This window comes from Alexandromys fortis, unplaced genomic scaffold (genome assembly GCF_014885135.2).
Source record: "Alexandromys fortis isolate MF-2015 unplaced genomic scaffold, M_Fortis_MF-2015_v1.1 scaffold_123, whole genome shotgun sequence".
Taxonomy (NCBI): Eukaryota; Metazoa; Chordata; class Mammalia; order Rodentia; family Cricetidae; genus Alexandromys; species Alexandromys fortis.
Genome location: NW_026068003.1, coordinates 1,316,121 through 1,340,568, shown reverse-complemented (window position 1 = coordinate 1,340,568; position 24,448 = coordinate 1,316,121). Strand labels below are relative to the sequence as shown.

Sequence of the window (24,448 nt, the reverse complement as noted above, 5' to 3'; positions counted from 1 at the left end):
CAGAGGGACAGAAGCTTGATCAGAGAGCCACTGAGTGGGTCCAATGAGACCACCGTAAGATGGCTGTCCTTCCATGCTCTGAAGGAAGGATGTGACAGGAACATTCTGCGTGGTGCTGACAGCTAGTTGTTGGTGACAATCATGCTCAGCCAGGTCAATCAGTGAGGCTCCTGAAGGTCAGGGTCACCTTGAGATCCTTCAGGATGTTTGGGGTGTGTCATGTGCACTCTGGGACACCGGATGGTGCAGAAAGAGCTGAGCACCAAGGTCTTCTGGTACAAAAGCTGGGCCCAGGCAGTGATTGGGGGCTCACCAAAGAGCAAGAAAACAGGATGGCAGGAAGCATACAGAGGTGATGGGGGCTATGGTGGTGGGACCAAGGCCTTAACAGCTAACTCATCATTTCTTGCCCCCACCCAGGCACTGCCTTGGGCCGTCCAGTGCCCTAGACAGCTCCCATGTTTTCAGACACAAATTTCACGGATTCAGAACTGGCTGGATCTTAAGTGTGTAAGTATGGCCAAGTCACTTCACCTGCTGAGTCTCAGTGACTTCATCTCTATGCTGGAGGGAAGACTCACACCTTAGGACTGCTCTGAAGAGAGACTTGTATAACAGAAGCAGTGGAGAAGAATTGGTGTCTCGGGTCAGACCATCAGAATTTGTGTCCTAGCTCCATGCTGAGTGACCTCGGAGCAGTAGATTAGCCTCTCTGAGCTTCTGTTCCTCTCCTTTGTAAAATGAGAATGCTAAGAGGCCCGACTTAGAAGGATTATAAAGGTTAAAGGAACTAGACCACAAATAGTGCACACTTTATATTCTCTTGTTTTATTTAGATGCAGTGTAGCCCAGTGCAGGCAAAGCGGAACATTTTACATATTCCACATCTGGCCAGTGAATGTTGCCCCATTGGTCTTCTCTCCTGGCTATTTACAGAACACCACAAAGCCAGAGAAATCAGTCATAAGGCATTCTACCAACTTCCTCCTTCAGCTTCCCCCTACCCCAGCAAAGACCCTACCTCTCAGTACCACTTAAATCTTTGGGGAATGTTCATTTACTTGCCTGTTTTTCGAGACACCTTTCACATAGCCCAGTCTGGTTTCAAACTAGCTACATTACTGAGGGTGACCTTGAACTCCTGATCCTCCTACCTCTGCTTTGTAAACTCTAGGATTACAGGTGTGCACTACAATCCCCAGTTTTATGCCGTGCTGGATCTCGAACCCAGGGCTTCGTTCAAGCAAGCACTCTGCCAACTCAGCAATATTCTCAGAATCCAAAGTATTGGTGCACAGTGTTTGCTCTGAACCCAGCGGGTTCTAAGCACTTCACCTATCCGCCTGCCAAACCTCACCTTATAACCCTGTGGGCCAAGAACTATGTATGGCTCTCCACGCATCTCAGATGAGGGTCCTGGTCTTTTTCTCTTCACCAGCCGACTGGAAACAAATGCCAGGAATGGCGCTTCCGAATCCCATACCTGCTTACAGCCTTCATAGGGGCCAGAGACCAAGAACGGGGCGAAGTGGGCAAGAAGCCAGGCTGGAAGGAGGCCGGCCGCGCTCCATGGGATGCTGCAAAGGTGTCCAGAGACTCCCGCTGTGCCCTAGCTGCTCCGTGCACAGAGACTCCCTGTGGCCCCGGCCCTCTAACACCACCGCAGTGTCTCAGGAGCCTACAGTAACCAGATCCCGGGGCGGGCGGGTGGAGCAGCCAGGCGCGTCACTATCACTGAGACGCTGCTCAGGCCCTCAGTCCAGGCTCAGCGGTGGAGACACTCAGCTCGGGGCATGGCGCAGAAGCTGGGCGAGTGGTCCAAGGCGCCCGCCGAGGCTACCGGGCTGTACCGGGCGATGCTGCTCAGGTCGGGTAAGTGGGAACCAGCGGACCGCCCCCTGCAGACTTCAGCGCCCCTCGTCCTTCCTTCCCTTGGTGCCCAGGTTTCTTCCTTCCCATCGTCTCAGTTTCGACATTTCTCCATCACTCCTTTTCTTCCCTCTCGTTTTTCCTCCCATCGATTGCCTTCTTCTTCGGTGTGGAAACAGATGAGCGTACACAAAAGCAGACTCTTGCTTAGACACCAAGTCCTCCCTGCCGAGGTTCTGCTAGATCCCTGTCGGGATTCGTATCTGGCAGTGTCCCCAAGAGCATGCAGAGAACAGCCCAGAGTAGGAGGTAGGTCTGGCAGCAAAGCGGGAATTCCGCGGAGGAAGAAAGCCCTGAGTATTGGCCCTGATGTCCCGTAGGTGGTTGCCCATGACGAGGGGACAGCATGGTCCAGGCAGCTCAGAAAGCATTTGCTAAACGTAGGCGCGCATAAATTGGGAAGGAGACATGAGGCAGCTTTTGAATTTTGAGGATGTTGTTGGATGACAGGTGTTCATCTCTAAATTTTTTGTTGGCTTATGTGCGGATAAGCACTGTACTTTCTGCTCAGGACACTTTAAACGCCTTTTATTCAAATAATAAAATAAATGACTGTATGGTCAGCATAAAAAAATGATTTGGAAAAGCGTCGAGATATGGAAAAAAAAGAAGGAGAAAATGCTCTTAGTGAGGACTTAGATGCTTCCGTCTGGAACTGAACTCCGGGAAAGAGTTTGGGGAAAGGTAAAAATTAGAAACCACTGGGACCCCTGCCCTCTTAAGGAAGTGATTCGAAAGTGTCAAAGGACTTGTCTTCCTGGCCAGTTGCCTTCTGCCCGGGGAAGGAGCGGGTCTCAGTCAGTGGCGGACTACGCCACCAAAAGTGCTAAGGCGATAGGTCCGAGCATTTCGCTGTAGTGGCGCCGCCTGAGTCCGCCTAGAGCTCTGGGGATCCGTGTTGCTGCGCCCCACCCCTACCGTCGCTCAGATATCGCCGCTCAGCTACCCGTTGTGAACTTTTGAACAAGGGTTCCCTTAAGCCCCCAGACAATAACTGGCCAAGGTTTCAGGACCAACAGCGCGAACCCCACCCGCATAAAGCCAGCAACTCCCAATCAAAGAATCAGATTTCAAACCTCAAAGCTCGCCTTTGGGGCGTCAGTTTTCCTAAAGCTGGCAGCAAGATTCCCTAATCCGAAGACCTAGCGCTTTCTCTAGCTGGAAGAGCTGCTGTGAACTTCGGCTCTCAACTTTCAGCTCAGCACGGATAAGTCAGAGCTTCAGGGTCACAGGCTGGTCCCCTAACTATATCACCCAAGCCAGGACAGAGACAGAGGCCTCCCTGAGGACTGAGTGCTTACTAACTGAGCACTCACTAGAAACATCAAGTGTTGTCTAGTTCCACTTTCTTGGTTCTGCCAGGACCCACTGATTATCCTCTCCATTTAGTGAGTAAGTAGACAGTTCCAGGGAGCAGCAACAGCAGCCCTTAGTCCGCTACGGAATCTCCCACCTCCCTCAAGAGGCAGAAAACAGTTTCAAACTCAGGGCTACCTCTCCAAAGTTCCAAAGACCCTTTCACAGGGGTCGCATACCAGATATCCGGCATATCAGCTATTTCCATTACGATTTATAACAGTAGCGAAATTACCGTTGTGAAGTACCAATGACTTAATTTTATGGTTGGGGGTCACCACAGCATGAGGAATTGTATTAAAGGGTCCCAGCATTAGGAAGGTTGAGAATCACTGATTTATACAAAGAGAGAACAATTGTTCCCATCTCTGCAACCTAGTGATGAATACATCTATGGATATTTGGATGAGAAACGAAAGGGCAGAGCTCACCCCATAATCCTACTAACTACAAACAGCCTCTAGTCTATCCCATGCCTAGTTTACCTGTACATCTGTTTCCTTAACGTATCCCCGGTGTTTTCACTTGAATGGGAACTTTAGTGCTGTTACATGAGGTATTACGATAATAGTGTCAATTAGGCAGGTGATCTAATTCTGGGGCTGAGGTTTCCCTACCCTGTGCTCTATTCATCAGAAGAACAACTGTCCAGTTTCAGAGATGAGGAAGGCATGTTGAAGGCCCTCTAGTGGTACAGCAGTGGATCCCAGGCTGGTGTCTGGACTGACGCATACACTCATAGCCCCCTGTCTGGAAGAACTCACTCTGCGATAGAACTCACACTCAGTCATACCTGGAAAGCTATTGTCCCTCCTTAAAAGTCTACCTGGCATGTTTTACTTCCACCCTAGGGAGGAAGGCTTCTGTGTGGAGCCTGGATAGCAGGGTACCTCTTCAGGTATCTGTACTCCTTGTTAGCCACCAGGGGGCGGAAAAGCCTCCATTCCTCTATTACTCCCAGGGAACACTGCATGAAAGAATTGAATCTTGGTACAATTTGAACCTCACGTAAACAACGAAGAATAGTTTGTTCCAAGTAGCTCCAAAGATAAAACGGATGTGCTTGTAAAATCCATTGCTTATCTGAATTAAATTCTTCCAGGAGCGCTGCTCTCCCCCACCGCCAGCCCCCAGGCATGCAACCATGAATTTCTGAAATTTTATGGTTTACTATGATCTGCCCATCACACAGACATATACATGGGGTGAGGAGAAACGTGAGAATATATCCTGATTTGTCTCCCTGCAAGGCAAATAAAATAGGGTAAGATCGCTCTTAGAGTCCAAATTCACTATGCCAACGGCAGAGGGTTCAGAGCCAGCTTTCGGAAAAAGAACTCTTGGTTCTTGCGGCCCTGCCCCACTTCCCGTCTTCACGCTTGAAATCCCTTCCCCGGGGTAAATGTCTTCCAGTTCAAACTTGGAAAGGCAACTCTTCCCCAATTCACAATCACCCGCAAGCTTCTTCCCTTGCCCCTGGGATCCTTTCATTAGAATATGTTTGGAGTGGCCAGAGAGGTGGCCAGTTTGATCCTAGGACTACTTTGTGGGCTTCTTTGGAAGTGGAGGCTCTAAAACACAGGGTCAAGGAAGAATGTTTAAGTTGCTATGGAAACTTCTCTGATGTTTGTGGGCCTATCTGAATTGCCTTTGGTGCTACTGAGCTGAAGAAAACTAAGCTGAAATAAAAGGAAAGCGTTTGGGGAGGTTTTTCCTGCGCTACAGCAAGAAATGCCCCAGCTAGCTGCCTTCCCTGGGCTCAGGACCCTTCCCTCTCATACTTTGAGGAGACAGAGTGAATGAAGCAGCAAAGCGTGGCAGTATCCTTCAGTCTTCCCACGGTGGGGCTGCCCACGGACTTCTAAAGCTCTTTGTTTCAGAAGGGAGAAAAAGCAGGGGACAGAAAAGCAGTGGCTCCACCTTGAACCCTGAAGATTTCTGGAACAATCTCCCTGCTAGATTCATTTGCTTAAGGGCCCCTGCTCTCCCATACTCAAGTCAAACAAACATGACCCATACAAGATTCCAAACCGACTCTCGGGACAACTGCTTGGAAGAGGCGGCTTTCCCCCATACTTTTGAGTCCTTACTGGTTTTCTCTGACAAAAGCAATGTGTGGATGGGTTTGCTCGGTTTTTAAGCCACAAACATTACAGAACAGTAACAAAAGACAAGGGCTTACAACTGCATCGTATCAAATTTAAAGTCTCAAACTTTAAAATACCAAAGATTCCCCTAGGGGAATATGCTAACTGGATCCAGCAAGAACCTCAGTGATAGATCACATATCTAGCATGCCCAAAGTCCTGCTGTTGAGCCACAGAACCCACACACCTACACAAACTTCCTTATCTAGGTCCCATCAAAGGTTCTGATATAGCATGCCCCAGTCCTTCTGTTCTTCGCATCCAGAGATACCTAGCAATGGTGGTTGAGATTTACTCCCTTAGAAGAGGCCTCGCTGACAGACTTGTGTACATAGAAGTGGGTTCTCTATGTGTGAGCTTGTTTTTTTTTTCTTAAGGAAGGGGCATCATTGTGGGTGTGCTTGTCCCCTACAATGTGGGGGACAGTCTTTACAAGTTGGCACGGAGGTTGACTGCACCCATCATAAGGTGCTGCAATCTCTTTTATTGATGGCTGTGGTTTTGCTTCTGCTTGCCCATCTCCTGTGCAATGTTATGAGTACTCACACACGACAGGAAGCTGCTTCTATTGCTTTTAAGACCATGACAGTTTTGAGTGAGGTAACCCAGACCCAGAAAGACAAACATCATATGTGCTTACTCATAAGTGGTTTCTAAACATAAAGCAAAGAAAACCAGCCTACAAATCACCATCCCAGAAAACCTAGACAACAGTGAGGACTCTAAGAAAGACATACATGAATCTAATCTACATGGGAAGTAGAAAAAGACAAGATCTCCTGAGTAAATTGGGAGCATGGGGACCTTGGGAGAGGGTTGAAGGGGAGAGAAGAGGCAGGGAGGGGAGCAGAGAAAAATGTAGAGCTCAATAAAAATATATAGAAACAAAAACAAAAGACCACGATATGACAGAAACATGATGGAAGAACACTGCTTCCCTTATAATATCCAGGGGTAAGGAACAGGGATAAGATGTACCCTAAGTCACCCCATCACAGAGACCTACTTCCTTTTCCTAACTAGCTCCCCCCACACTTTCTGATAGCCTATTCAACTGTGAACCCATCGGTGCGTTGATCTATTAATGAAGGTAAGGCCATCATGAACTAGTTACTTCTGAGCAGCACATCTGGACACTAAGGCTTCAGCACTTTAGCTTTTGTGGGGAACACTTCATGTCGAATCCATAGCCAGCATCAAAGTATTGAGACAGAAACCACGACAAGAATAAGGTAAGGCTCCTCTTGCCGGGCTGCCACCCCCATGGGTGAGCCTGTTGAGCCTGCACCAAGTTGGGCTGTGCCAAAAGCCTTAGGTAGAACAGCATAAAGAGTCCTGGCCACACAGTGGCACTAACACCTAGCACTGATGTTTCTTGGCCAACTGTCCTTGGCCATTCATTAAGCAGGGCTTTTTAGAAGAGTGGGTGAATGGTAGGAATAGTGACCATGGCTGATGTGGGGACTCCAGACACAAACAGAAGCTGTCAGAGTCTTTCCCTAGGACCCTTAGAGCCTCAGTTTTCAGAAGGCACTAAGGTTGGTTTTGATGGGCCGCTGAAATCCCCGAAGAAGCCCCCAGTTCCTTCTCTGTTGAATAAGAAGGAAAAGAGTAGCAATAGTAGTCAACAAGTCCTCTGTTTTATTTAAATGAGGTCTCCTGTGGCCCAGGCTGGCCTTGAACTGGCTGTGTAGCTGAGGGCGGTCTTGAACTGCTGATCTTCCTGCCTCTACCTCCCCAGTACTGGGATCACAGGTATCAGTCACCACACCCAGTTTTACGCTGTACTGGAGACGGACTCCGAGCATCCCACAGCTGAACTACACCCCCAGCCCCTGACAAGGCTTTAGTCCTCCTATTCTGCTAGGAGAATTGTGAGAAACAAAGCCGCCAGGGTGGGAAGCTGGGGGAGGCTACCATTCCAGGAATTTCCAGAAAAGCAAAAGTTGGGAGCAATAAACACGGAGGACTATACATTGTTTCTAGAACACTGTCTTATGCCTGAGTGCCTGAGAATGCACAACTTTAGGTTTCTATGGCTTCAGAGTGCTTGAAGTACCCTCCCACAGGTCCATTTTCCAGGTCCCTCCATCTCCCTCCTTCCTCACTGCAGCTTTCCTGGCCTTCTGCTACTATTCCCAGCTCATTCCCACTCTAGAGCCTTGACACTAGCCGCCCTCAGGCTGGAAATCTCTCCCACATAAACAATAGCCAGTTTCTTATGAGTCAGCCTCTGCCTTGCCCACCCTTCCCAAGCTCTAGATCACTGCCCTTCTCATTCAACCTTACCTTCTGCACAGCCATGAATCACAGATTGGTGTTTTCTTGTGTGCCTTCCTTATCTGCTCGCTCTGTTTCTCTCTCTCTCTCTCTCTCTCTCTCTCTCTCTCTCTCTCTCTCTCTCTCTCTTTGTGTGTGTGTGTGTGTCTCTGTTTCTCTCTTTGTCTCTCTCTGTCTGTCTGTCTCTCTCTCTCTGTCTCTCCCTCCCCCTCTCTGAAAGTGGATTCCCCAAGGACAGGGGTACCGTCTGTCTCCTTCCCATCATAAATCCACTTAGGTCATGACAGGAATACAGTATATACTCTGTAGATGTTAGCTAAATGAACAGATCCTGTGGCCAAAAAGAACCCCAAACTGCATGAGCAATGCATCTGTCTACCATCGTGTGTGCCCTGGTCCTAATAATTCCTGGACAACCAAAGTTCATGAGAAAACAAACTGGGATAAAGGCCTAGTATCACTGGCAGGTGCTGGTCTCCTCACTGGGGAACACAGGATATGGCCAAAAGCAAGAACACTCCCAATGCTCAAGCGGAAGCTAGTTCAGAGGTAAGGGAAAGGTCTCTGATCTACAAGCATGTGGATTTGCTTTGGGGTTCTGCCCATGTCCTCAGCTTCATTTACACACAGTCTCATTGTGACCAAGAACAAGCATGGATATTGGGGCCCTTAGCACATGACAGTTCTCTCTGTAGGGTATATTAGTGAACACCATCTCATTGAGGTTTTATTACCCAGCCACAGAAACCAAAGTACAGAAAGGGCTGGGATCAGGTCAGGTCTGGGTATAGACTCCATCAGCTACCCTCCTCCTGCCTACTACATTCTGCTGCTTCTTCTTTGAAGCTCCAGGTATGAAGTTATATGTATGATATTATACAAGTTTTGTTCTTCGTTTTGTTTTTTTTAGGGATAGAATTTCTCTGCTTAGCCTGGCTATCCTGGGACTTGCTCTGTAGACTGGCTGACCTCAAACTCGGAGATCTCTCTGCCTCTGCCTCCCAACTGCTGGGATTAAAGGTGTGTTCCGCCACTACCCGTGTATGCATGGATTCTTCAAACCACCAACAGGTGTGTTCAATGTAGTTCAGCAGATTTGTAAATGACAGCTTCGGGTCACAATGTTACTGACACCTGTGCCTGGAGGATGGCCAAGAACTGGCTCAAGGTATGGTTTTCTCTCTGCTTGCACCCCGAGAGACCCTTCTAAAGAACTCCTTGCTGCAGCAGGGAGCGTGGCTTCCCACTCCTTGAGGGAAGTGCTGGAATCCCCTCCCATACAAACAAGGGAAATTCCTCCACAGCAGCTAGAAGCCTTCTTGATGGGAACAAAGCTTGGCATGATTCATATTCCTCACCAATATGACAAAACAGGTATTTATTTGTGCCTCTCAATCAGGGTGGCTTGGACATGGTGTTCTGAGCCGAGGACATGGCCACTCACCAAGTGAAATAACAGTTTCTATAGCAACAGTTCCTTTTTATTGATATCAGAATAAACAGGAATGTAAGACTGCCTCCCATCTCGGGAGTTTAAGGCCCGCCCTTTGGGGGTGGCTGCCTCAGCCCTGGGACCTTCTTAGGGTTCCCTAAGTCTGTGAGCTGCAGAGGAGCTCACAGCTCAGGCACTGCTGAGACACCCGTCTGTTCTGTCCCAAGCTGTCAGGCTGTGTTCTGGGAGAAGGTGGAGGGACGGAGAGCGACCTGGGAGCACCAGAGCAAGCTGTCCTGGTAACTGAACCCTTCGAATTTAGGTACCTAAAGACTCTGCCTCACTGGGTGAATGATAAGGGGTTAGGAAGTGGGGGTGGGGGACAGGGATTGAGTGGGCTCTCAATTACAGTTCTGGAGCCTGGTGGATCTTTTGCTTCTAAATACTGGGAGTAATTTAATGTCCGCTACAGCCTCTCCTAGATCCATTTTTACACAATAGGGGTGTGTGGGGTTATTGAAGAGGGGGTCACTAAATAACCCACAGATAGACAAAAGCTCGGGTTTTATATGCAATGAGAACACAGAACCTGGGTTTGGGCACCAGAGTTCAGCTCAGATTCTTGTTCCTTTTGACCCCTGGCAATGTGATCTGGGGAAATCAGATGGCATCTTTGAGGTTGGGTGACTTGCTCCTAAGAAGGGGTTGCCCACCTTCTCAGTTTATCGGCAGTTCAGTGGGTCCAGGGCTAGCGGTAGTGTCCACCTTGCTGATGAACTTGGCTTCAGCATCCCCTGGTACAAGGCCAGTCTGAGACTAGAGAAATCAGGCCCTAGGGAATTGCACATCACTATAGGCTGCTCTAAGCAGGGTGGTTTCTAAGTTTGAGGCTGTCCCCATGCGTAGGTTTCTGGTGGCTTTCCTAGCCTGAAGGATGGTAATCCCTGCATTGATTTCCCTGAGCCAGTCTCAGATAAAATGGGCTGGCACCAAACCACATGGGTACAGGATGGGAGATCTGTTCATGCTGGTTCCTGCCCAACAGCATGGTACAATTCCTAACCTTGCAAAGGACCCTGTATGGCTCACCCTTCCAACCCAACTCCTCTTCTCACTGCCTAGAAAGTTCCAGTGAACCAAGACAGAGAGTTGAGGAAGCCAGTCTGGAGTCCTCTTGTTCAGATGGACAGGCAGCTTCAAGGTTGGCCTGAGGCTGCAGGGAGACCGGGAGGTGTTGCCAGATATGTTCTTAGGCTACGGGCCAGTGAGCCGCAAATGCAAGCCACCCGCAGGGAGGAAAGGGCAGGCAGGACATGTGGTAGCCAGCTTGTCACTTTTCTGAATGTTCCTCCTTCCCTTGCCAGCTTTTCTCAAAGCCTCCCTTCTGAGGCTATTGATGCTGGACCAGGAAGGTTTGGGGGACGGGGGTGAAGGCTGCCAGGCCTGTGGTTTCAAGTGGCAAGGTAGCGCGAGCATTTCTCACAGACTGTTTCTCTGGCTTCCGTGTTCTCAGCTGTCAAAGGGGCTCAGCTGCTTCTCCCATAGGTTTCTTGAGCACACAGAGAGAGCAAATGTAAAAAAGTAAAGTAAATCTGCTCTACTGAATCAAAAATATGCCATTTGTGGGAGATAGTGTCATGGTAGAAAGAATATTAGGTTTGGAGTCCAAAGATCCTGGCTTTGCTAACTACCCAACATGTATCTTGGCATAAAGGGCTTTGACTTCCTCAACTATAAAATGAGGAAGATTCAGACCAAGTCCCATGCTCACCCCAAAATGTGCAGGACAGGAGGCTTACAGTTTGCCTTGGGTGGGCCCTGCTAATTCAAGTACTGTGCAGAGTGCATTGGGTACACCGTATCCTTTCACACTCCAACGACCTTAGCATGGGTGCCATGACTTCCACTGGTCAGAGGTCAGAGAGCATTGCTTATTTGCCTGACTAGCTAGGCCTGCATGTTACCATCTACTGCCTTTGCTTTAACTGCTGGACATTTGACTAGACCCAGTGTCACTTGTTGTAACAGAAATACGATAAGAACATTGAAGATAGTCGGAAAGCAGACAGAAGGGACATTAAGACCGTAGGCAAAGCTAAGAATGTAGCTCACTTGGTCAAGAACCTCCCTAGCATGCACAAAGCCCTGAGACTGATCACTGGCGCCTCATTCATGGGGCATGGTGGCTACACTATAATCTTAGCACTTGAGAGGCAGCAGCAGGACAATCAGGAATTCCCGGTCATCCTTGGCTATATAGCATGTCTGAAGCATATATGACATATATGAACCCTGCCTCGAGGAGGGGTAGGAGGTCCTTGGGTATCAGCCTTGGTCCCACAGCTGTTTTCACTATGAACTTGACCTGAAGTAAGATTATCATTCTCTTCTGTCTCTGTCTTCACTGTCCAGGAAGGGACCAGGGTTTGTTATCAAGGCTACTGTTCCAACCCAGCTGTGTACGTCCAGAACCTGGCTCAGTCTCTAGGGAGCAGCTCTAGGACCTCTTGGGGAGAACCAGAGGTCTCAGTCTCTCTTCTTCACTCTTATCTCCCCGGATGCCCCCTGGAAGAGGTCAGCCTCACCAACTGCCCTCTTAGAGACATGCAGGACACTCATTTAGCTGACACTTCTGGCTGCAGAGCTTCCTGCCCAGCAGATGCTCCTCAGTCTTCCAACACCAGGATTCTCCAGAGGAGGATGCCTGGGTTAAAAGCCTACGTGTACTCTCAACCAGACCTGCATGCAGTGACTGGCCAACTATGGCCAGCTAGAGTCACTTGGCTGGAGCAATGAGGCCTGAATGCCTCCCTCCCTCCCTCCTTCCTTCCTCTGGTTTTGCAAAGGCATCTGACTATTGAGTCACCCAGGAGTTTTCAAGCCTCTCAAACACTAAGATGTACCCCTAAGCTACTGAACTGGAATTGGGGTGTGCCTCCAGTGCTCCCCTGAGGACCCCAATATTTAGCCAAGGTTAAGATTTAATGGCTTAATGATTTTCCCCTCTTTTTTTAAAAAAAAAATAAGAGAACTCATTCCAAGACTAGGATCGGGATATATTTAACAGTGATCTCAGCTAATAAGATGGCCACACTGCAATTATACATCACTATTCCTGGTTTAATCTACCTGAGAGTGCAACTCACAGGCTGCTTTGCCATCTGTGACAGCCCTGGGAACCAGCACAGAACCTTTGGACTCCGAGCTAGCCGTTTGCCAAGAGCCTCATGAGCATCCGCAGCTTCTTGTTCAGACATCTTCATTGATTTGGGAACAGAGCTGAAATTCAACTCAATGTGTGAACGGCAGATACTTCCAAGTCTCCTTTAAGGGTATTGGCCACTTATCTCCTCCTTCACCAGCCCTTCCTCTCCCCTGCCAGCTCATTTTCTTTCAGAGCTAGCCTGTCTAAAGCCCAGTTCTTGGCCTCATCATGGCCACATCTGGAATGGTGTTAGATTGCTCAGAACCGCAGCAGCTTTGGGAGTGACCCCAGATTTCTACCCAAGGTGCCCAACATGACCTCCAGGATAATTCAAATCTTCTTCTGCTTTGGAGTTAGACAGTGCCCCATCAAATACCCAGAATAGAGGGCTCCTATCAGCAACCAGGGCTGCCACCCTAGTGAGGCAGGTTGTGACCACAAGGGTCCAAGGCCTCCAGTGAACAGCATCTTCCACGAGAGGACCTACACAGGGTTTTCCACTCAGAAGCCTCGTCTATCAAATTAAAAGGCTAGAAGACTCATATTGCAGTTCTTAAACCCTGAGGGTTCCCATGAGCCTTTCCTTCTTCATTCTGTACACACACACACACACACACACACACACACACACACACACCTACTGAAGTTCAGCCTTTAGAGAGGTAAAGGTAGCTTTCCCAGCTGCAACTGTTATTTTAGAGATCCCTGCCTCGTCATAGACCATAGATTTAAAAAGAGTAGACTCCTAGAGAGACCCTTAAGCCAGGAGTAACCACTGATAGACCTGGTGTATGAGGTGATCCCATCTGCAGGGCCCAGTACAAAATGAAGGGCTCTACTCTTCCATGTGTATGAGGTATTTCAAGACAGTGACCACAGAAGGGTAAGCCAGACAAGGCTTGTCTTCCCAGAGGGACCCTGGAAACCAAGACTGAGGGGGTGGCCTGGGGGCGAAGATGGAGAGCCAGGCCAAGCCAAAATTTCTCTGGAATGTAATGGGGATGGAAGGAGCAAACAGAAGCAGCCCACTGAAAGGAAAGGAAATAAAAATTCCTAAGGCCTGTTGGCCATTTCCCCTACACGGCAGCCAGCATGACCTTTTAGAAATCCAATCTGACTCACCCTCTCCCGGACCTGAAGCCAGCTGTCCACCCTCACTGCGAACACTCCACCACCGGATGGCGCCTCTCTGGGCACACTGTGCCTTTGTGTTCCCAGAACAGACCAGGCTTGTTCAAGGTGCGGGAGCCAGACAGCTGCTCCCCAGGCCTGGAGCAGTTTCCCCTTTGCTCTCAATGCTCACTGGAGCCCCACCTCCTCACAGGGGCCCTCCCCAGCACCTGGATGAACTTGGTCCCATTTGTAATCGTTAGAGCAGGGCTCCCCCACTTGCTTAGCTCCCTGCTGGGTACCTAATGCTGCCATAATACCTGGCAAATGAGAGGAATGCAAGCATCGGATGAGTGTATGGCAAACATTATTTCATATATTCTCAATGTCCATTCCTATTGTGAAAGACTCTTAATTCTTTAATTCTGTGTAATTTATTTTGTGTCCTGCCATAAAACTTAATTTCTCTCCTATTGTTTTACTGGGGGTATAGGAATGTCCTCTTTTTGTTTTGGTTTGGTTTTTTGTTTGTTTGTTTGTTTTTTTAGACAGGGCTTCTCTGTGTAACAGCTCTGGTTGTTCTGGGACTCAATTTGTAGACCAAGCTGGCCTTGAACTCACAGCAATTTACCTGCCTCCACCTCCTGAGTCCTGGGATTAAAAGCGCATACCACCACTGCCCAGCTATGTCTTTATAAAATATTATTATTAAATAATTATAAGTATTATTGTACATAAATTTCCAAGAGTTATGCAACTTATTTCTGCTTGCTGTCTTACCATGTCGGCAATATACAGCTAGTTCTTTGGAAGGTGACGTAGCCGATGAGAAGCATTCTGCACTGGGAAGATTGGGGCCCGAAGAGGGTGAGGGGAGAGAAACTAGGGAGTCAGGGGAGACATTGAAGTGTGGTGTGATGGCAGCCTAGACAGGATGGGAGCTGGGGACATAGCGAGAACTACAGAGAACTAAAGATTCGAGAACTCAGCAATGGAGTAGATAGCAAACAGGGATCTTAAAACTCCAATTTGAATCAAAGCATTCTGATACATTGGCTGCCAGAAATACGATCCCATCAACTAAAACAACTAATCCCCCTTGGTGGGCAGGGTGGTAATTTTCTAATGTTCCCGCTTAAAGTGACTAAAGGTGCCCAGATGTAACTCGGACGGTAGAATACTTGTCTAGCATGCATGGTTTGATTCCTAGCCTGCTTAAAACCAGGCATGATGGCACAGGCTTGTACTAGCAAATAACAAGTCCAAGGACATTCTTGGCTATAGCACAATTTTAAGGCCAGCCCGGGCTACATGAGGTCCTATCTCAAAAGCAAATAAATAACTAAGGTGCTTCGTGACCATTTTAAGAACCAAAAAATTAGAATATAAGCTGAAAACAAATTGACTTATAAGAAAGATACAGGGAAAGAAAATAATGATTCTCATTTTAGAAGTACTTCTGAGCTGGGTGTGGTGGTGCATGCCATTAATCCCAGCACTCAGGAGGCAGAGACGAGCATGACCAGAGACAAGTGGATCTCAAAAGTAAGCTCTGAGGCAGCCAGGGCCGCACAGTGAGACCCTGTAGNGGGGGGGATCTCTGTGAGTTCAAGGCCAGTCTGATCTACAGACCAAGTTCCAGGACAGCCAGGGCTACACAGAGAAACCTTGCCTCAAAAATCAAAGAACAAAAAATTGCTTCTGAGACTGCTAATTCAATCAAAAGCGCATGGCACAGGGCCTGAACAGGTCCAAGCCAGATGGGGGCCCAGTGCTGAGAGGGGAGTGGACACAAGCTCTCATCCTTAATCAAAAAGCTATCTCCAATTAATAACTGCTTGCAAAAGAAAAATTAGTATAAAATATGGAGTCTCAATGGGTTTATGAGCCACACTTAACAGAGGCGCCACCCCCAGCGGTGGAATGCCATCAGAAAGTGAACTCAGTAGTATTGCTGTAGACTTTGTGTCTCTTATCAATTGCTTTGCTTGAACACTACATCTTACTGATCTTTTACTTATATAGAGTGGCTTCTGATTCTGTGTTTTTATGAGTTTTGTTTTTCTCCGTGTGTGCACACGTACTCGCGCACGTATATATGTGTGTGTGTGCATATCTGTGAGTGTCTGTATTTCTTGTGTTTTTTCTTTATTTTTAATCCAGATTTCCTTTCATTTACCCATTAGTTTTTCAAAGAGATAAGGGGCCCCTGCGGATGTCAGGCAGGAAGCAAACCATGCAAGGAGATGAGAACGAAAACCGTTTGCAGACTGACTTAACCTGGATCAGACTCTGAGGTGTCTAATGCCAGGTGGTTCACTGTCAGCATATTTAAAACACAGTACAACTTGGGAAAGGTTTCCAGGCAACAATCAGCCCAATTCCAGGTACACAAATAAATCTTAAGGTGTGACCACAGTGAGACTCTTTTACAGAGTACATGTGGTCTTGAGGATGGGTTCTACAGCTGAAAGACCTTGTATCTAGTGTGGTCTCTGACCCACAGCACAGAAGTCAGCAACCATAAAGTCCTTGTGACAACCTTTCTAAGGATGGGAAATGATCTAAGGGGAAGAGTCTGGAATATTCATTCTGGGGAATTAGGGTGAGATCTGCCTCCACAGATAGCAAAAGGGTCTCCGGGTTGTTAATAAATCCACTCTCAGCTCTCTGGATGCAAAGCAGATATTCAATTTGCATCTCTTCCATGAGGAGACACCCCTGTGTGATTAACATTCCTAATTCTCTTAGTGTTTCTCTATGAGTACTAGGACCTCTGTGCCCCCAACAAAGAGCTAGAGAAAGAAGGCCTGGAGCTGGGTGAATTGGGAGGTGGGAAGAAGATGTGGGAAGGGAAAACTGTGATCAGAATATATTGTATGAAAACATATTTTCAATTTAAAAAAGCGGATATTTCTACACTCTGACACTTGACCTGGCTACCATCAGAACACCTTCGGGCAATTAATGCTTCTCCTTTGCTGGGGTTGAAGGTGGAAGCAGGACAACCTCAAATTCAAGGTCATCTTCAACTATATAACAAGTTCAAGACTAATCTAAGCTGAGAGCCAGAGACGAGAGAGCCTGGGACAGAAAAGAGGAGACCGAGAAGGTGGAGTCTCAGGGTGTGAGATAGGGCATGCTATCTCCATTGCCATATGGAAACCAACTTAGGGCTAAGGATCCCCAAGACCAAAACCTTAAAAGTTTTAGCACCAGTTACCAACGAACATTAGTGCCTACTGCGTATTAGACCAGACACTTGCTATGCCCACCACACAGAGCATGCTCAGCCCCACCAGCTGAAGCCTGTTGGCTGGTGCTGCTAGTGCTACAGGGGTGGAGGCGGGAGGGCTGCAAGGTCAGCACCAGCAGGGTGTCGCAGAAAGACCTGTCTCAGAGAAGGGGTGAGGGTGCTTTTCTGGAAGCTGGGCTGAGGGACTCAAACCTTTCACCTAATATTCACTGTAATTACTCCGAACCGCGAACAGCCAGGCAGCAGCTATTCCTGTGACTAGTGTGTTAAACAACTTTGCTCTGCTCTCCCTTCCCCTCCCCTCCCTTCGCCTCCTCTCCTCTCCTCCTCTCTCTAAAGCATTTCAAGAACAGGGACCTGACTGTGGCAAGGAAGCCTTTCTGCCTGAATCTGAAGTACACTGACAAAGTTCCAGTACTCTGGCAGAAGAGGGACCAGGAGCAGTCACACATGAGCTGGGCAGACAAGATGACAGCCATCCCTTTGTAACAGGGATATGGCAGCCCCTGCATTTCACATACTACTCTCTGCTGTGGCAAAGGCAGAAAGTCTCAGCCCTCCTAGCAATTTGGGAACTATGGCTAGGGAACGGGACAATAGGGGGGGATGTTTTGTTTTTAACCATATCTAAATTGTCTTTAACAACTACAGATTACACACACACACACACACACACACACACCCCTTTTCTTTTTCTAGTACAAGCTTATTGAAAGCAGAAACACAAACATAATCCCTTTGGTTTTGGTTTGGGTAATTTTTTTTTTTCTTCTGCCAGTGTCCTATTCACTGACAGGGTTACTATTTCTGTGACGAAATACCATAACCTAAAACAACTTGGGGAGGAAAGGGTTTATTCACCTGACACTTCCACATCGCTGCTTATCAACAAAGGAAGTCAAGACAGGAAATCAAACAGGGTAGGAACCTGGAGATAGGAGCTGATGCAGAGGCCATGGAGGAGTGCTGCTTACTAGCTTGTTCCCCATGGCTCAGTCTGCTTTCTTATAGCACCCAGGACCACTTTCTTACAGCCAGCATGGCACCATCTGCCATGGACTAGGACCTCCCACACAAATCATCAACTAAGAAAATGCCCTACAGACTTGCCTACAACTCAGTCTTATGGAGACATTTTCTCAATTGCGGTTCCCCCCTCTCAGATGACTCTAGCTTGTGTCAGGTTAGCATAAAACTATCCAGCACAGCCAGCGGCAACCCATATGTATGCACTTTGTATATGCAGATGTGCATGTGTGCATATATGTGTAGAGGCCAGAGGTCATCTGCAGATGCTATTCTTCAGGCACTGTCTGCCTTGCATCTTGAAACAGGGTCTCTCACTGGGACATGGATTAGGAGTAATCTCACTGATTAGGCTGGCTAGGCTGGCCAGTGTGTTCCAGGGATCCACCTGTCTCTGCCTCACAGGACTGACATCCCAAGCACACAGCATCACGCCAAGCTTTTTCTGTGAGTACTGGGGAATCTAACTGAGGTTCTTGCGCTTGCGTGGCAAACGCTTTCCGAAAAGAACCATCTCTCCAGTCCCATAACAAGCCATAGCTTAAGCCTTGGTGTCATTTTACTTCTGTGCCCCAAATGCTTTACAAACATCATCTTCAATAGTCACAACAACCTTTTAACCTAGGTGTAATGGCTGATTACCCACAACAGAGGGGCAGAAAGCAATATCCAGATGGTCAGATAGCTTACCCAGGTTTCCCCACTAAGCTGCGCCCCAAGGAGTGGGTGGGGCTGCGGGCATCCTTGAAGTAACTTCACTGCCCATCATGACAGCTTCAATGTACTCGGAGATCCAGAGGGAGAGGGCAGACATTGGGGGACTCATGGCTCGGCCAGAGTATAGAGAGTGGAATCCAGAGCTCATCAAACCCAAGAAGCTGCTGAACCCTGTGAAGGCCTCCCGAAGCCACCAGGAGCTACACCGGGAGCTGCTCATGAATCACAGAAGGTAGGATGGCACCCAGCTGCCTGGCCCAGCGATATCCTGCACAGGCCTGCTGTGCTTAGAGAAATATGACCTAAAGAGGTTGACCTGGTCATTGTCTGGAGCCCCACGGGGTCCAGAAGAAACCGTGAGAACCCCAAAGCCCCATCCTCTCTCCCAGGCACTTAATGCATGCTTGGATGCCACGGAAGCCACGTAAACTTATTAAACACCTACTGTATGCAGGGCACCATTCCCAGACCTAGAATACAAAAATAGAGGCCCAGTTCCTTTCCTCCCAGAGGCGAATGAAAGAATATCAGGCAGAGAGTGTGTGGCTTGATGGAGGCTTTAAAAAGAGTGTGGGACCCCAGAGGAGGTACTTTAGACACTTGGGGCTGTCTAAATGACTTCAGGAAAGAGATGAAACCTGGAAGGCCTACAGCAGGGAGGGGAGGCGGCCCTGGTGGGAGGTGGGTTGTGTCAGCAGAGAAAACTAGAGCGCACACAGATGCTGTTGGGGTATCAGGCAGTGATGGCTCCTTCACAGCCATGTTCCCATATTGGGCGAGAGGCAGGCAATGTAACAGGAGAGCCAAGGGGAAGTCTGGCACATCTGCAGTCGCCTGGCCCAGGCTGAAGGTGGAGGGACCGCCTTCGTGGCGCCCTCTGCTGGCCAGTTGTGTTGGAGCTGGTTGTGATTTCCATTCTGCGATACAACCAAGATACAGCAGAGTGCCCCTTACACTCTGGACTGTTTGTGGGTTTGTTTTCCCTTGATACTGCAACATTGTCATGTTCTCGGTTGCTTTGTGTGGTGGTTCATTCACTATAGTATCAAAAATACCACCACAATGAAAAACAGCTTCAAGCAAACCGAAATATGTGCTATATAATAAATTAAATTGGAAATTACATATACAGTATAAAATATTAACATATTCATGTACAAGGAATGTCTACAAGGAAAAACCAAATAAGAAGAAATAATTTGCAAAAGGAGAAATGTAAACGCTGGAAACATTTTAAAGGTCATTGCATGTGACTGATAATCAAGGAAACATGAAAACCAGACGTTGCTTCTTGTCTCCTAGACTTTAAAAAAAAAATTGGCTTGGAGAATGGAGATAAATAGATATCCTTGTAAGGAAATTAACTCGCAGGAGATTTTGAGAGCGCTCAGCCCAGCATCTCCAGAAGCTCTCATAAAATACACAGCAACCACAGGGCACCTGGTCTCTGCTCCCTGGGCTGAAATTCTCCTGCTATAGTTCAAGCCTGCCTTGCAACTGGACACAGTGGCTCTTTGCCTTTCCCTATGGCATGGGACAGCAAGGGTACCCCCCTCTCTCTCCCCCATTCCCCCTCCCCGCCACCGGTGTTGCCCAAACATCATAGGAGATAATGGTGCGCTGGTGTCACCGAAAACTGCCGTCCCAGACTGGGAAGGTTGGGAAGGGAATCTCCTGATAGCTCCCCTCCTCCAGGGGCCTGGGTGTGGACAGCAAACCCGAACTGCAGCGGGTCCTGGAGCACCGTCGCTGGAATCAGTTGATCAAGAAGAAAGAGGAGGAGCTGGAGGCCAAGCTGCTTCAGTGCCCCTTCAGGCAGGAGCTGCTGAGAAGGCAGCAGAGATTGAACCAGGTGGGTAGGCGGCCATCACTCCAGTCCTGGCTCCTCCAAGCCCCCAGGGAAGGTCGACATGATGCCAGGAATCTACCTCTGGCCTGCTGTGTGACTCTAGTACGGTGGCTTCACTTCTCTGGGCCTGTTTTTCCTATAAGGACCATTAGGTCTGATGATCATCTGCCTTAGAGCAGACGCCATTTGCATTTTCGAGGTTGGGAGTTCGATGCCAGAAGGATAAACAATTGAACCAGGCTTCCCAAGGACCACCCGGTCTCTTACACTGCCCCCATGTTGGTACAGAGGGTACTCACTGAGATTCCCAGGTTCTTGTGTCCTGGAAGAATTGGCCCAGGGCATGGATGGTGGTGGAGATAAAGTTTATTAAGAGGAAAGTACTTACAAATGGAGCTGGGATAGAGAGCTAGAACATGTCCAGGCTCAAAACCCCAGGCCACAAGCAGCCTGACCCTTGAGAGGTCATTTACTCATCAACCCATATCCAGAAATGGTGGGATTACCTCATGCATACTGTTTTGATAGTGTTTCCTGAAATGAGGGTAGGTTTTTTTTTTTTCGTGTTAATTATGAAGACTCTCTCTCAAGCATCTATTTTCCTGATACCCATCATCACCACCACCACAGCCGCCACTACTTTGGGACGGTTTGTAAAACCCACCTCAGGGTGCTTCTGCTTCCCCATGGACAGGACCTTTGGTTCAACACCATGGCTTTTGAGAAGAGGAGCCCTTCCCCCAGCCCTTCCAAAAGCACTCGTGTGTCTCTCTCTTCCAGCTGGAAAACCCACCACAGAGAGAAGAGGACCACGCCCCTGAGTTCATCAAAGTCCGGGAAAACCTGCGCAGAATCGCCACGGAGGAGAGAGCCCTGTAGAGTTGCCTCTATTCAGTTCCTGCCTCTCACTCTCACCCTCCTGAACCAGAAGGCCCTGGCATACCGTGATACCAGGAAGGCAGACCTGAGAGGCTGGCGATCCCTGGGAAACTGGGGATCCCCGCACCCCATAGGGAAGTCTCTGTAGGGACTTCTCCTTCTGAGCACCTATCCTTCCTGTGCTAAGACGAAGCCACTGCAGGAAAGACCTTCCCGAGGTGCCCTCCCCAGTCCCACTCACCAAGTGGGCTTCCCCAGCAGAAGTGAGAAGGAAGGCCAAATGTCCTTCCACTCTGCCTCGGCTTCCCGACAAGCCCAGCTCCTAGTGGCGGGAACATCTCAGTTCTGGCTTGACCCGAGGCCAAGGATGCCTTGGAAATCACAGAGCAAAGAAGGGGCCTTTCTGTGGCAAGGAAGTGGGCATGGGAGGTCACAGCAGGCTGTGACCAAGAGGGACAAGTCCTAACCAAGGCAGCTTCGGGCCCTGCTGGCTTGCCGCACGCTGCCGCTTTTTCCCTCCGCACCTGTCCTCCCTGAATTGCTAACCGCATCTCACCTCAGTGCTCCGGCTTCCAGCATAGAACAGCACATTGCCAACTTCACTGTACATCCCATAAACACATGTATGTACATACATGTACATGTTATACAAACTGGAGAGCCCTGGAAACAGTCCCTGGAAAGTGCGTGTCTAACACACTCCCGGGGAAAGCCCAGGATACTGGCTTGAGTAGATAGCTAGACTGAAGCATCCAATTCCCTCGGTTCCCTGGCCTGGAGGGTCCCAGTGCCGGCTCTAAAGTCTGTATTCATTCACTATCCATAGACGTTCCCCTCTCCCCCAATACACACACAGGGACCCTTGGCCTGGGAAACTCTAGCCTAGCAAATACAAATGGTTTTGTGATTGTAACCGCCGATCTTCACTATTTACTGGTGTAACCACATTGCAATTCTAGCCAAAAAGAAAAAAAGATCTTAGCTTTTCAACTCTGGAAATATAGATGGTAGTTTGAAGATCCCACGGCCATGGTGACAAAATGGCTTCTTAGAGACAATGTCAGCCACTGTCAACTGAGACTCTCCCCTCAATACCCCCAATCTGATCATCCTCATCTCTTCTTCCTCCAAAGCCCCTGCTTGTGCTTCTTGTGTGAATCTTTTGCTCCTACACTGTCTTGAATACCTACAGGAAGGCCTGAATCCTTTCCCCTGAAGAATGAAGCCCATGCCTCTGTTTTGAAGCCCTTCGCTGGTGGGAACAGCACTGCCAGAGAAGCGCAGATTTCCCTGTGGGTGTGCTGGGTGCTCAGGCTCCAGAAAACAACGGTGGGAGGGTAGCAGAGTGTGGGTGTGGCAGCAAATGGAGATTCTATCTCTTGCCTTCATGCTCTCTCTTGTGTATTTTTCCAGCTCTCTCTCGCATGCATGTGTGCGTGCATGTGTGTGTGTGTATGTGTGTGTGTGTGTGTGTGTGTGTTCCAGCTGTAAAGGTCTAAATGAAGTGTATCTGTCTTGGGTATCTGCTGGTGAGATGTTATGCTGATGTGTGTTTCTTAAATAAAGACAGTGCTGAGGGTTGTTGCTCTACAGGTATGTGCATTGTTCTGACATATAAAGAGAAGCAAGACAGGGCACCAGGGATAGAGTAGGACCACCCAAGGGTCCTAGTGGTCCCTGGAGGACATGGCAAGTCACAGAGATGACACCCAAAAGAATAAGGGCCCACAAGGCAGGTCATCCAGAAGAACCCTGGCAGACACTTTGATGCTCTGTGACTCTGTTAGACCTAATCCATCTTTCTCATCACCTCCCCCTAGTGAGTATAAATATAGATTCTCACTCTCTCAGCCTACTCTGCTGGTTTGGGTGACCATGTGACCAGGTATGGCCAATGTAATTGAAGTGCAAGTCTACAGGATGGACTAGAAAACCCCATGCTTTGCTGAGAGACTCCCTCTGCCTCTTCCTTCTTCCTACTTGATTGGAGATGTGATGCCCGGAACATTAGCAGTCATGTTGAACCTGAGGAAAAGGCCAAGAGATCCATATGCCCTGTGATCATTTGACCAAGCAAGTGCCAACAGTTCTCCATCTCCAAACACCTTGTAAATAAAAATAAACTCCTGTTTCTTAAAGCCACTGTGAGTCTGTTACTCACATTTCCTAACTGACTCTGTCTAGTTAGGCCGTCTATTGCTGTGAAGAGACACCATGATCATGGCAACTCTTACAAAGAAAGCATTTAATTGGGGTGGCTCACTTACAGTCTCAGAGATCAGAGGCTCAGGACATTACCATCATGACAGCGAGCATGGCAGCATGCCAGCAAATGTGGTGCTGGAATAGTAGCTGAAAGTCCTACATCTTACAGGCAACAAGAAGTCAACTGAGACACTGGGCAGTATCTGAGCATAGAAAACCTCAAAGCCCACCCCCACAGTGACACACTTCTTCCAACAAGGCCATATCCACTCCAAGAAAGCCACACCTCCTAATGGTGCCACTCCAATGAGATTATGGGGTCCAATTACATTCAGACTACTACAAACACAAAAGGTCAATCTTGCCTGCCTGTCCAGAAATCCCTGTAAGCAAGGCTAACAACTTAATTCCCTCTTCCAACAGAACACTCTCGGGACTAGTTCCACTGCAGGGCCTGTATCCTCTTCTGCGCACACTCTGATGATGCTCACCTGATCCGAGTCCGGAACTGGAACTCTTCATCATTGATCCCCCTCCCTGGTACCAGACGATGTGTTGCCTTTCCCTGAATTAGTGCACAGACCTCATCCCTGTCACTGTCTTTGCCCCCGCGCCTCCTCAATAAAGCAGCGAAGTCAGCCCTGCTACAGTTTTAAGCAGATCTTGCCACCCTTCAGAGCCCTCTGCTGACTTTCAGGGGAGGTTTCAAGCAATCTGGAAGGTTCTATGTGCCCAGCTCCCTCTCTACCCTGACCTTCCACTGTGGCAGTCAGCCTGGCTTCCTGCACTGCCCAGCAAGCCCCACCTCACTGCCTGCTCCTCAGCTGCTACTGGCCAGGAATAGGCTTTCCTCAGTAGCCAGCAGCCAAAATTCATTTTCTTCAAGGTCCCACCTCCAAATCTTTAAAAAAAAAAAAAGGGGGGGGTCCAGCTAAAATGTTGGCATCTACATCCTACAAAAGTAGGTAAGCATGGACCATCTCAAATGCACCAAAATGGTATAGTGATCATTTGGAACCCCTGGAGCAACTATTCACGGGTGTCTACCCAAGTACAC

The 24,448-nt window shown here is 48.5% G+C and overlaps 1 protein-coding gene across 5 annotated transcripts; it reads left to right on the top strand.

The window, feature by feature from the left end:
• The first annotated feature begins 1,725 nt into the window (after nt 1-1,725).
• Nucleotides 1,726-23,328, top strand: Fam107a (family with sequence similarity 107 member A). Of its 5 annotated transcripts, none has more exons than XM_050161120.1 (5): nt 9,261-9,443; nt 12,315-12,476; nt 18,516-18,690; nt 20,154-20,310; nt 21,088-23,328. In XM_050161120.1, exons 3-5 carry the CDS (start codon nt 18,521-18,523, stop codon nt 21,184-21,186), a joined length of 426 nt encoding a protein of 141 aa, XP_050017077.1. In that variant the 5' UTR covers nt 9,261-9,443; nt 12,315-12,476; nt 18,516-18,520; the 3' UTR covers nt 21,187-23,328. The 5 variants fall into 5 exon arrangements, with proteins under 5 accessions (XP_050017072.1, XP_050017077.1, XP_050017075.1 ...); XM_050161118.1 differs by having other exon boundaries at nt 9,261-9,466; XM_050161115.1 differs by lacking the exons at nt 9,261-9,443; nt 12,315-12,476 and adding an exon at nt 1,726-1,872.
• Nucleotides 23,329-24,448: the final 1,120 nt, after the last annotated feature.